Source organism: Xenopus tropicalis, chromosome 5 (genome assembly GCF_000004195.4).
Source record: "Xenopus tropicalis strain Nigerian chromosome 5, UCB_Xtro_10.0, whole genome shotgun sequence".
Taxonomy (NCBI): domain Eukaryota; kingdom Metazoa; phylum Chordata; class Amphibia; order Anura; family Pipidae; genus Xenopus; species Xenopus tropicalis.
Genome location: NC_030681.2, coordinates 1,063,847 through 1,077,088, shown reverse-complemented (window position 1 = coordinate 1,077,088; position 13,242 = coordinate 1,063,847). Strand labels below are relative to the sequence as shown.

General features: G+C 51.2%; 1 protein-coding gene and 1 pseudogene across 1 annotated transcript; both read right to left on the bottom strand.

Annotated features, from left to right (window-relative positions):
- Nucleotides 1–1,384: 1,384 nt before the first annotated feature.
- On the bottom strand, nt 1,385–5,124 carry LOC105947475. The gene is made up of 2 exons (XM_031902689.1): nt 3,366–5,124; nt 1,385–1,531 (listed from the first exon to the last, which is right to left on the bottom strand). Exons 1-2 carry the CDS (start codon nt 5,025–5,027, stop codon nt 1,526–1,528), a joined length of 1,668 nt encoding a protein of 555 aa, XP_031758549.1. The 5' UTR covers nt 5,028–5,124; the 3' UTR covers nt 1,385–1,525.
- Nucleotides 5,125–5,320: 196 nt separating this feature from the next.
- Nucleotides 5,321–7,739, bottom strand: LOC116410865 (annotated as a pseudogene).
- Nucleotides 7,740–13,242: the final 5,503 nt, after the last annotated feature.

Here is a 13,242-nt window from a genome sequence, read left to right as displayed (position 1 = left end):
ATAACATCAACTTACTCATATAAACATCACAGGGGTATATTCCCTATTGAGACCGCCAGGTGACAGGGTACCTAATGTATTAATCCAACGCATTTCCAATTCTTTTAGTAATCGCTGTCTATCTCCCCCCGTCTGAGTGAGCGACATTATCTGTCACTTGATATCTTAACTGGGAAATAGAATGTTTCATTTGATGAAAATGTGCAGGTAATTGCAATTGTTTGGATTTATGTTGCTTAATCCTATCCTTTACCTTCTGTGTAGTTTCCCCTATGTATGCAAGGCCACACGGACACTTAATGAGATAAACTACATACATGGAGTCACATGTATAATATTTTCTAATTGGAATAGTTCTGCCCGTGTGTGGGGGTGTAAAGAACTCACCCTTTGTAATGTTGTTACAATGTGCGCAGGATAAGCACGGAAATGTTCCCATTTTTGGGGTACCCAAAAACCATTGTGTATATTTCTTTTGTGGACCTATATCAGCCCTAACCTAAAGGTCTTTCAAATTTGTGTTCCTTTTATAAGCCATTAGAGGTGGTATAGAAAATTCTTAATGAGAGTGTATATTGTGCACTACCTAATGATCCCCCCAGAACTGTACAAAATAAGATAATGAGGGTTGTCCATATTAGTTCTGGGGTTAATTGTCCCCTGAATGTGGCATTGGAGCCAGAGAGAGATTTGATGGATGAAATACACTGCAGTAACATACTGTCCTTTTCTAGAGCTGTTCAATTTGCTATATGTGATACATGTCACAGGGCACTTAGTATATTGCATGCACAGGCATTTATCTTGTCATTTATTGTATTTACTAAATATATTCACTGAATATTATGGGTTAAATGGAGGTGAATATGGGGTTAATTGTCCCCTTAATTCGGCATTGGAGCCAGAAAGATATTTGAGGGATGAAATACACTGCAGTGGGATGCTGTCCATTTTAAGATTTGTTTAATTTGTTATATGTGTTATATGTGATACATGCTACAGGGCACTTGTTATATTGTATACATAGGCACTTAGTTTGCATTTCATTGTGTGCACTAAATAAATTCACAGAATATTATGGGTTAAATGGAGGTGAATATGGACTGATCCTCCTCTTCCTGTGGGTATTTAAACACTTGTTTGTATTTGTACTAATAGGCCTGATAAAGGGCTGGAGTGAAGCCTGAAACGTTGCCTTTGGCACTTAAGTAAAGATTCACATTTTTCAAAACAACCGGAGTGCTGCTGTTTTCTTCATTTTTGTATTTATTTGCCCGGGCAGTGGGTACAGCGGGCACCTGGGGCTGCAAGAAGCTATTTTCACTGTGTAAGCACATGTTAACTGATTCAACTTGGGAAAGTACTGCTCCAAGGCCAAAATTGGAAGCATCAGTCTGCAAAATGAAGCACCGGGAGAAATCTGGGGCCGCCAGCACAGGGGAACTAGCCAGAGCTTGCTTTAGAGCGTTCATGGCTGACTCACATTCTGGGGGCCACACAATGGTTCGAGAACGTTGGCGACTTGTCAGATCTGTCAAGGGTTTGGCAACAGTGCTATAGTTAGGGATAAATTTCCGATAATAACCTGAAGTTCCTAAGAAGGCTAATACCTGTTTCTGAGTTTTGGGTATAGGCCACTGACAAATTGCCTCAACTTTAGCAGGATCAGGGCGAAGCTGTCCCCCCCCAACTCTATGTCCCAAGTATTGTACCTCGGCCATGGCTAAGTGGCACTTTTCTGGCTTAAGGGTAAGCCCAGCATCCTGTGCTGGAGATGCTCCTCCCAAGTCTGGCTAAAGACAGCTATGTCATCCAGATAGGCCTGAGCAAAGTCCTGCATTCCCTCCAGCAGCCTGTTCACCAGGCGTTGGAAAGTTGCGGGCGCGTTTCTCATACCAAAGGGCATTACCGTAATTTGATATAAACCAAAGGGGGTGAGGAAGGCTGACTTTTCCTGGGCACTAGGGGCAAGGGGAATCTGCCAGTAACCGCGGCTGAGATCAAGGGTAGTCAAATATTTTGCATTTCCCAGCCGGTCTAAGAGCTCATCTACCCTGGGCATTGGGTAAGCATCAGTGGTGGTCACATCATTAAGTCGTCTATAGTCCACACAGAATCGGGTACTACCATCTTTCTTGGGCACCAGCACCACAGGTGAAGCCCATGGGCTATGGGAGGGAGTAATAACCCCAAAGGCCAACATCTCATCTATCTGACTTTTCATCTCTGGCCGAACTGCTTCGGCCACTCGGTAAGCAGGGCTACGTATAGGTAACTGAGTTCCTGTATCAACTTTATGTTCAGCCCAGTGGGTGCGCCCTGGGTTCGCCGAAAACATGGGAGAATAGGAACGTAAAATTTTATGAAGTTGGTCTTGTTGAGATAGGTGAAGGTGGTCACTTATGGTAACTGCATCTATTCCCCTGGCTGGAGTGGCCTCCTCAATAAGGTTGGGGATTGGAGGATCATCAGTACCTTCAACTGGTGCACTGCATATGGCACTAACAATGTCCTCTCTGATGTGATAAGGCTTCATCATATTTATGTGGACAGTCTTATAGTGAGATGGGTCCTCGGGGGGAGTTACCACATAGGTTGTATCATGAAGCTTATGAGTGACCACATAGGGTCCTTCCCATGCAGCCTGGAGCTTGTCATGACGTGTGGGTACTAGGAGAAGCACCTTGTCTCCTTCCATAAACCTGCGTTCCCTGGCCTTGCGGTCATACCACACTTTCTGTCTTTGCTGAGCTGCGGAGAGGTGATCATGTGCCAGGCTGGTCATTTGTTCCAGACGCTGGCGGAACTTTAATACATAGGGGATTATGGGGACTTCTTGTGATTGTGGGGCCCCTTCCCAATATTTATATAGTAAATCTAAGGGGCCTCGGACCCTTCGACCATACAACAGTTCAAAGGGAGAGAATCCTGTGGACTCTTGGGGAACTTCTCGATAGGCAAATAGCAAATGGGGCAAATAATGCTCCCAGTCCTTCTCGCCAGATTCCACAAATGTCCGTAACATGGTCTTTAGTGTCCCATTAAATCTCTCACAAAGACCATTTGTTTGGGGGTGGTATGGGGATGAGTGGATCGCCCGGACCCCACAACGCTGCCACAGGCATTGCAGTAGTTGGGATGTGAACTGGGGTCCCTGGTCTGACAATATTTCACCAGCCCACCCGGCTGAAAATCCTATAGAGTAGCCCCCGCTCCCAAACAATCTGTTCCCCTCGCTCATTTGGGGGTTTCCCTGCCTTAATTCATATACATTCTAAGGTAGGGTCAGTGTGCTGAGCTTCCCTAAAGGAAGTGGGGTGGAGCAAGTCAGGGGTAGGGGGACAGTCAGCTGCAGGTTCTCTTACCCCTTGTGGCGCATCCATGGAGACAGCGTTGGCTTCATTAGTATCTCGGGAGAGGCTGCATTCAATATGGCCCACATCATTGCCCAGGAGGATCTCAGCAGGCAGTTGTCGCAGTATGCCAACTCGATGAGTAAACGGTCCGTGTCCTAGATCCAAGGTGACCTGGGCTATGGGAATATCTTGTTTGTGCCCCCCAGCCAGAACAATGCGGGCAGTTTTGCCAGGAATCACTGCATCTGCAGAGACAATATGGGGCTCCACTAGGGTAATAAATGATCCTGAGTCTAAGAACCCCTCCACCTGCCTACCATTGATCCTGACAGGAAGTACATGTTTTCTGGGCTGTCCACTGTTGTTCCAGCCCATCCCCAAGACAACATATTCCTCTATTACATCCTCTCTCGGCCTGGGAGGGGCAACCGCTGGGTCTGTGGTAAGCTGCCGTACTGTCTGGATAACCTGCTGACGAATATTGGGTCCTGGTGAAGAGACAGCAGCGACCTGCCGAGGTGCAGAGAGCCTCCCTGTGGGCCCTGGCGGGGCAGGACGTAGATTTAAAGGGCAGGCTGGAGATAAATGGGCCAGAGATCCACAACGGAAACAGGTCCGGGGTGTGGCTGCGCGAGTAGGTGCTGAGAGGGTGCGATTAGGTAAATGGTTTAACCGCAGAGGCTGGGGGCAGTCCAGACCACAGGCGTTGACCATAGTACCTGAAGCAAGGGTAAGGGGGCGGGCCTGGGAGCGGTTCTCAATATACTCATCCGCTAGCTGGGTGGCCTCATCTAGGGTGCCTGGCTTGCGGTCACTTACCCACTCCCGTACCTCAGTGGGGCATCGTTCAAGGAATTGTTCCTTAAGGATAAGCTGGCATAAATCTTCCAGAGTGTGGGTCTTGTTGCCGCGTATCCAGTGGCGAAATGCCCTTTGTAGTTTCCCACCAAAGTTCTGGTAGGTATCTTGAGGGATTTTAACCAAGCTACGGAATGTTCTCCGGTAGGAATCCGGCGTAATGGAATAGCTGGCTAAAAGTATCCGCCGTACTTCCCCATAATTCGCCCTCTGAGGATATGGGATTTCCTGATAAACTTCATTAGCTTTACCTGTGAGCTTACCCGCCAGTATAAGCACCCACTCCTCCTGAGGGACTCGGTGGTCCTCACACAAACCTTCAAAGGAGCGAAGGAAACCGTCTATGCTCTGCTTAGATTCATCAAATGTGGGGAAAGCAGCATGAGTTAATTTCACCACTCGCCGCTGAGCATTGGGTGACCCCACAGCAGGCCCAGAGCTCAAGGGCCCAGGCTGATTGGCCTGCAAAGTTAGGCGCCATACCTCTAGCCGTTCTGCTGGGGACAGGCCTGGGCCAATAGCAGCTAAGTGTTTATGGAACATAGTGAGAGTGCTGTCCTCACCTCCCCCCACTGCATCTTGATGCAAGTTACAAATCTCTTCTCCCCCCTCAGGAGTCTCCGGGTCCCCCTGGGTGTCGCCTTCTTGGGTAGGCTGAGCATGGGGAGTGAGTAGCTCCATCAGCTCGTGTCTCCGCTTCCCCTCTGGGTCAATACCCCACCGGTGGCAGAGCCGTTGTAGCGTGGGTAGCTGGAGCTCAGAGAGCTCATGAGCTGTAAGGTCCAAGTAGTTCCCTGATGTGCTAGCATCCATATCCCACCGCTGCCACCAGAAATGTCACACAACGTATGACGTATGAGCCGCTAGCACAATCAGGGAAATACCACACGTGCCACAGGGGTTGTTTCACAGGGGTTTATTACAACCAAACGTAGATAAACAGGGAAAGGGCAATACGCATGGAAGGTCCACAAGTCCCAATCACATCAATCCTCCTACAGGGAGTCTTCAGGGCAACCCCCCTCTGCACAGTCTCCAGGGAACAAAGGCAGAGTCTCCCAGCCCAACCCCCAATACACAAAGGTGTTCCACCCAGACAGCCACAATTACCTGGGTAGCCTCCCCAGGCAGTTCCAATGGGAATAAACAAAGTTCCTTTTTGGGTAGTTCCACAGAAACACACTACCTTGGTTGCAGGGGCAAACAGTCCTTCCGCAGGGGTTAGGGTAATCCAGTTGGAGGGAATCTTCCTGCCTCAGCTAGGGTGGATCCCAAGGAACCGCAGGGGAGGGTGTCCTGTCACAGCTAGGGTGGATCCCAAGGAACCGCAGGGGAGGGTGTCCTGTCACAGTTAGGGTGGATCCCAAGGAACCGCAGGGGAGGGAGTCCTGTCACAGCTAGGATGGATCCCAAGGAACCGCAGGGGAGGGAGTCCTGTCACAGCTAGGGTGGATCCCAAGGAACCGCAGGGGAGGGAGTCCTGTCACAGCTAGGATGGATCCCAAGGAACCGCAGGGGAGGGAGTCCTGTCACAGCTAGGGTGGATCCCAAGGAACCGCAGGGGGGGGTGTCCTGTCACAGCTAGGATGGATCCCTAGGAACCGCAGGGGAGGGTGTCCTGCCGGAGCTAGGGTGGTTCCCAAGGAACCGCAGGGGAGGGTGTCCTGTCACAGCTAGGGTGGATCCCAAGGAACCGCAGGGGAGGGTGTCCTGTCACAGCTAGGGTGGTTCCCAAGGAACCGCAGGGGAGGGTGTCCTGTCACAGCTAGGGTGGATCCCAAGGAACCGCAGGGGAGGGTGTCCTGCCGTAGCGAGGTTACACCCAGATGAACCAAAAGCTCCTTCTCCACCCACAACCTCTGGTTTTTCTACCCTGCTGCTGGTACCTCCCCTCTTTTCCACACCCCCTAGGATTGATTGGTTAGGAGGCTGACCCTGCTTCTGCTTAACCCAACCCTAGCAGCTCCAATTGGCTGTGTCCCCTGCAGCATCATTAGGGGAGGGGTTTAACCTAGGAGGGACTTGCCCAGCTCCTCTGGAGGGGACTTCTGGGAGCTTCTTTGTTTGAAACCCTTTCGGCGGGAAAACAGAACAATGGGCTGCCACCATCTTGGCTAGATCATGCACTGGCTAAACATGGGGCCAGTATAAGGGTTTTTGGTCACACTTACCCACCTGCCCCCCACACTCCTGCACTGACTCCTGAGATTGGCCTATCTGCTGACCCCCACTCAGGACCTCAGGCAGTTTGGGTACAGGATCAGGGATCCCACGTTGTTTATCCCTCACTGCAGGTAACCTACCTGTCTGCCCCAGGGGGATCCCTAGGGGAAACCTCTCCTCCCCCTCTCCCTTCTGGTTCCCACCCTGGGACACTACTGGTTCAGGCACTGTTTGACACTGGCTCCCAGCCCCCTCTCCCAGTTACATTGCTGCATTTTACTTGTGACAGTTACCCGTTGAGTTGGGGGGTAACACTCCAGGGCGGCTGGACCTAGTGCGACCTGGTCATTGGGCACATAAGCAGTTACCATGCAACCCAAATCATTCCCCAACAACACATCGACAGGAATCTCATTGGTTACTCCCACCTCCCTTAGACCTCTCCCCGCACCCCAATCCAAGTACACCTTGGCCACAGGCACCTTTGGGTGGTCCCCACCCACCCCCTTTATGGACAAAGTCTCCCCAGGAATAATGTCCCCAGTGTTGATAATTCTCCACCTTACCCGACACTAACATTACCATTGGCTGCACCGGTGGGGTGGGTTCCATCCTTAGTGGGCAGTCAGCTCTCACATGGCCCATCTGGTTGCAGGGAAAACATTTGCGGGTCTCCTTCTGCCCCACAGATGCACCAGATCCCCAAAAAGATGAACTCTCCCCAGACCCTGGCTTGCTGGGTGCTGTTCCTCCGGTTGGTCTCTCCCGGCGGCCTGTGGAGATGCTTTGTGACCCTCTGGTATCCGATTGGCTGTATAGGGATCAGTGATCTCTGCGGCCTTGGCTGCTGGATTAGGCTCCCGATCCCCCACAAACTGTCTCACCCCTGCAGGGCAGAAGTGTAGGAACTGGTCCTTCACCATCAGATCTTCTAGTTCAGCCAATGGGTTAATGGACAGCCCCTTAGTCCCCTGAGGGAAGGTAGTTCTGAGGTTGCCGACTATATCCGAGTAACTGCCCTTGGGTTCTTTCTGCCCATTTACCTCTGGCGTGAGATTATATTGTTTGATAAGAGCTTCTTTAGTTCAGCATAGTCCCCATCTGGCTCTGGTGAGAGTTCCACAAAGGCACCTAGAGCTTTGCCTCCTAAACCAGGTGTTAAATGCCCTTCCCACTGCCCCCGGGGCAATTAATACTGTCTGCAGGTCTTTTCAAAACTTTGCAAAAAGGTATCCAAGTCACTGTCCTTATTCATGGCAGGAAACTTAGCAGAGGGCGGTAAAGCAAAAGGAACTTCCCGGGGCTCATTGGACTGTGGGGGTAACGTCTGCTGCTTTAGCTTTGCTAGTTCCAGTTGGAGCTCCCTCTCTGCTGCCTCCCTCTCTGCTACGGCCTCTGCTGCGGTCTCTGCTGCCGCTGACCCCTCTGCCGCCTCCCTCTCTGCTGCCTCCCTCTCCGCTGCCTCCCTCTCTGCCGCTTCCCTCTCTGCCGCCTCCCTCTCTGCCGCCTCCCTCTCTGCTGCCTCCCTATCTGCTGCCTCCCTATCTGCCGCTTCCCTCCCTGCTGCTTCCCTCTCTGCCGCCTCCCTCTCTGCCGCCTCCCTCTCTGCCACTTCCCCCTCTGCCACTTCCCTCTCTGCCGCTGCCCTCTTTGCTGCTTTCCTCTCTGCCGCCTCCCTCTCTGCCGCTTCCCTCTCTGCCGCCTCCCTCTCTGCCACTTCCCTCTCTGCCACTTCCCTCTCTGCCGCCTCCCTCTCTGCCACTTCCCTCTCTGCCGCCTCCCTCTCTGCCACTTCCCTCTCTGCCACTTCCCTCTCTGCTGCTTCAGCCTTTTTAAATTGGAGGATCAGCTGGAGACACAGTTGGGGGTTATCTGAGCCCAATAGCTCCAAAGCTTTTTGCAGGGGAGACATCCCGCCATCCTGCCCGTTGTGCTGAGCAGTTTCAGGGGCAGAGCCCATTGTTGGGCAAACTTGGGTCACACAGTCCCCTGGGGCAGAGTTATGCTGCTCCTGATCCCTCCCCTGCGGGGCACAAATGACTCCTTGGCCCAATCAGATGTACCGATACCTCTCTGCTCACACAGGCCAATAAGGGCTTCCTTGCTCTGTCTTTTGTAAAATGCTGCCATATTGCTCAACACTAACAGAATAAGAGATAGAAAAGAAAAACTGGGGAAAACCTGTATGAAAAATAAAATATGCGCTGAGTTTTATCTTTGAGGACTGGTTCTCCTCGCGAGGCTGCAGTCCGTTATATTTAATAACACAAAGCGCACAGTGTATATATTATATACAAACAGGGAATGGTACAAACACACACACATTACATTTTATAGTTAATAACGCAAAGCGCACAGTGTATATATTATATACAAACAGGGAATGGTACAAACACACACACATTACATTTTATAGTTAATAACACAAAGCGCACAGTGTATATTATATACAAACAGGGAATGGTACAAACACACACACATGACATTTTATAGTTAATAACACAAAGTGCACAGTGTATATATTATATACAAACAGGGAATGGTACAAACACACACACATTACATTTTATAGTTAATAACACAAAGCGCACAGTGTATATATTATATACAAACAGGGAATGGTACAAACAGACACACAAGTTACAGTTATAAAATAAAAAGGGATAACATGCAGAAACCTACCTACATCCCCAATAGAATGGGCCTATGGGATTCCTGTCTGGGCCATTGATATACAGGTTACAGGGTAGGCCACGCCCCCATCCAATGAGAAAGATGAGGGGGCGGGGCACCATTTGGTAACTGGCTGTTCTGGTGACATTTTATTTTCCAGCCTCAAATATGGGTGTTCCCCAGAATTATAGAGCCCTGAGCCTTATGTGGGAAATGGGATTCTCTGTTCATAGACTCCAAACACCCCAGGCCCAACCCATATTATTCTGGGTTTATCAGAACATTGGAGGATCCCGAGATGGATCATCATAACACAAGAAATCTGCCCTGAGACAGACCCCCCCCCCCCCCCCCGTAGCACAGGGAGGGTAATTTAGTTCCCTTGTTGGTTCATTTGGCCCCATCTGGCTCCTCCCACCTCCCAGCCCCCTAGCCAGACAGTCTGGCTTCAGTGTCTTTTATGGGGTATTTGTGAATTACCCCCCTACTGGGAGGGGTTTCCCTCAAATGTGGATTCCAACCAGACTTCAAAATTGAAAACTTAACCCTTACTGGTCCAGCATGACACCTACATATACCAATCCATGCAGAACATCACAAAAACCTCAGGTTTTCCATTAACCAGACCCACTCCCAGTTCCAAGTTCTGCCCGTCGGGCTCATCTCAGCCCCAAGGCTCTTTACCAAAGTCCTGGCAGCCCTAGTAGCCACAATTTGCTCCCAAGGGTCCCACATTTATCCCTTTCTGGATGACTTACTGGTTCAGGCAGAATCTCCATACAAACCACCCATCTTTGCATCAACTAACTAACAGCTCATGGTTGGATTATAAACTACCCACAAAGCATCTTGGTACCAGACCAATCAACCCACTTCCTCGCCATGACACTCAGCCCTTGGGTACAATGCCGATTCCTGGCAACAGGGAAGATTGACAGAATTTAATCCCTGATTCCCACATTGCCACCCAATACACCTACCCTGCCTGCGGTCCTACAGCTGATGGGACTGTTGGCTTCAGATAGTAGATGGATGTAGTCCTGTTTGTGAGACTTCACATGAGACCGCATCAGGGACTCTAACGCATCAGGGACTCTAACGCATCAGACCACCATCCAAAAGTCCACTCCCCCCATGGGATCTCCCCCTAGTGCTGGGATCCCTACATTTCCCCCTTTGAGCCCATTAACTCTACAGACCTACATTATTTTACTTTAAAACCAGTTTCTCTAATGGCCGAACCCTCAGGCAGGGGAGTTTCAGCAATTCCTTCTCCCTCTCGTGTAAATCCCCAGGGCTGGAGTCCCATCTAATGAAGCAGCCGAAACTTTCCTCCCAAATGCTCTCTGTTCCACCTAAATAGAGATATTGTTATACCCGTATTCACTGTATTCGCATCTGACCAGAGAAGCCATGCTCCAGTTACCTTGGAGCCTACATACAACCCAGTCTGACCCAGTCAGAGCCCGTAAAGCCCACATACAACCCAGTCTGACCCAGTCAGAGCCCGTAAAGCCCACATACAACCCAGTCTGACCCAGTCAGAGCCCGTAAAGCCCACATACAACCCAGTCTGACCCAGTCAGAGCCCCTAAAGCCCACATACAACCCAGTCTGACCCAGTCAGAGCCCGTAAAGCCCACATACAACCCAGTCTGACCCAGTCAGAGCCCGTAAAGCCCACATACAACCCAGTCTGACCCAGTCAGAGCCCGTAAAGCCCACATACAACCCAGTCTGACCCAGTCAGAGCCCGTAAAGCCCACATACAACCCAGTCTGACCCAGTCAGAGCCCGTAAAGCCCACATACAACCCAGTCTGACCCAGTCAGAGCCCGTAAAGCCCACATACAACCCAGTCTGACCCAGTCAGAGCCCCTAAAGCCCACATACAACCCAGTCTGACCCAGTCAGAGCCCGTAAAAGCCCACATACAACCCAGTCTGACCCAGTCAGAGCCAGTAAAAGCCCACATACAACCCAATCTGACCCAGTCAGAGTCCGTAAAGCCCACATACAACCCAGTCTGACCCAGTCAGAGCCCGTAAAGCCCACATACAACCCAGTCTGACCCAGTCAGAGCCCGTAAAGCCCACATACAACCCAGTCTGACCCAGTCAGAGCCCGTAAAGCCCACATACAACCCAGTCTGACCCAGTCAGAGCCCGTAAAGCCCACATACAACCCAGTCTGACCCAGTCAGAGCCCGTAAAGCCCACATACAACCCAGTCTGACCCAGTCAGAGCCCCTAAAGCCCACATACAACCCAGTCTGACCCAGTCAGAGCCCGTAAAAGCCCACATACAACCCAGTCTGACCCAGTCAGAGCCAGTAAAAGCCCACATACAACCCAATCTGACCCAGTCAGAGTCCGTAAAGCCCACATACAACCCAGTCTGACCCAGTCAGAGCCCGTAAAGCCCACATACAACCCAGTCTGACCCAGTCAGAGCCCGTAAAGCCCACATACAACCCAGTCTGACCCAGTCAGAGCCCGTAAAGCCCACATACAACCCAGTCTGACCCAGTCAGAGCCCGTAAAGCCCACATACAACCCAGTCTGACCCAGTCAGAGCCCGTAAAGCCCACATACAACCCAGTCTGACCCAGTCAGAGCCCCTAAAGCCCACATACAACCCAGTCTGACCCAGTCAGAGCCCGTAAAAGCCCACATACAACCCAGTCTGACCCAGTCAGAGCCAGTAAAAGCCCACATACAACCCAATCTGACCCAGTCAGAGTCCGTAAAGCCCACATACAACCCAGTCTGACCCAGTCAGAGCCCGTAAAGCCCACATACAACCCAGTCTGACCCAGTCAGAGCCCGTAAAGCCCACATACAACCCAGTCTGACCCAGTCAGAGCCCGTAAAGCCCACATACAACCCAGTCTGACCCAGTCAGAGCCCGTAAAGCCCACATACAACCCAGTCTGACCCAGTCAGAGCCCGTAAAGCCCACATACAACCCAGTCTGACCCAGTCAGAGCCCCTAAAGCCCACATACAACCCAGTCTGACCCAGTCAGAGCCCGTAAAAGCCCACATACAACCCAGTCTGACCCAGTCAGAGCCAGTAAAAGCCCACATACAACCCAATCTGACCCAGTCAGAGTCCGTAAAGCCCACATACAACCCAGTCTGACCCAGTCAGAGCCCGTAAAGCCCACATACAACCCAGTCTGACCCAGTCAGAGCCCGTAAAGCCCACATACAACCCAGTCTGACCCAGTCAGAGCCCGTAAAGCCCACATACAACCCAGTCTGACCCAGTCAGAGCCCCTAAAGCCCACATACAACCCAGTCTGACCCAGTCAGAGCCCGTAAAAGCCCACATACAACCCAGTCTGACCCAGTCAGAGCCAGTAAAAGCCCACATACAACCCAATCTGACCCAGTCAGAGTCCGTAAAGCCCACATACAACCCAGTCTGACCCAGTCAGAGCCTGTAAAGCCCACATACAACCCAGTCTGACCCAGTCAGAGCCCGTAAAGCCCACATACAACCCAGTCTGACCCAGTCAGAGCCCGTAAAGCCCACATACAACCCAGTCTGACCCAGTCAGAGCCCGTAAAGCCCACATACAACCCAGTCTGACCCAGTCAGAGCCCGTAAAGCCCACATACAACCCAGTCTGACCCAGTCAGAGCCCGTAAAGCCCACATACAACCCAGTCTGACCCAGTCAGAGCCCGTAAAAGCCCACATACAACCCAGTCTGACCCAGTCAGAGCCAGTAAAAGCCCACATACAACCCAATCTGACCCAGTCAGAGTCCGTAAAGCCCACATACAACCCAGTCTGACCCAGTCAGAGCCCGTAAAGCCCACATACAACCCAGTCTGACCCAGTCAGAGCCAATAAAGCCCACATACAACCCATCTGACCCATTCAGAGCCCGTAAAGCGTACATGCAACCCAGTCTGACTCAGTCAGAGCCCGTAAAGCCCACATACAACCCAGTCTGACCCAGTCAGAGCCCGAAAAGCCCACATACAACCCAGTCTGACCCAGTCAGAGCCCGTAAAGCCCACATACAACCCAGTCTGACCCAGTCAGAGCCAGTAAAGCCCACATAAAACCCATCTGACCCATTCAGAGCCCGTAAAGCCTTAGTAAAACTTAGGAAAGCTTTATGGCTTGGTACTTTGGAGTAGAAAGACATGGGTACCCATTTTAGATTCGGGGGAATGT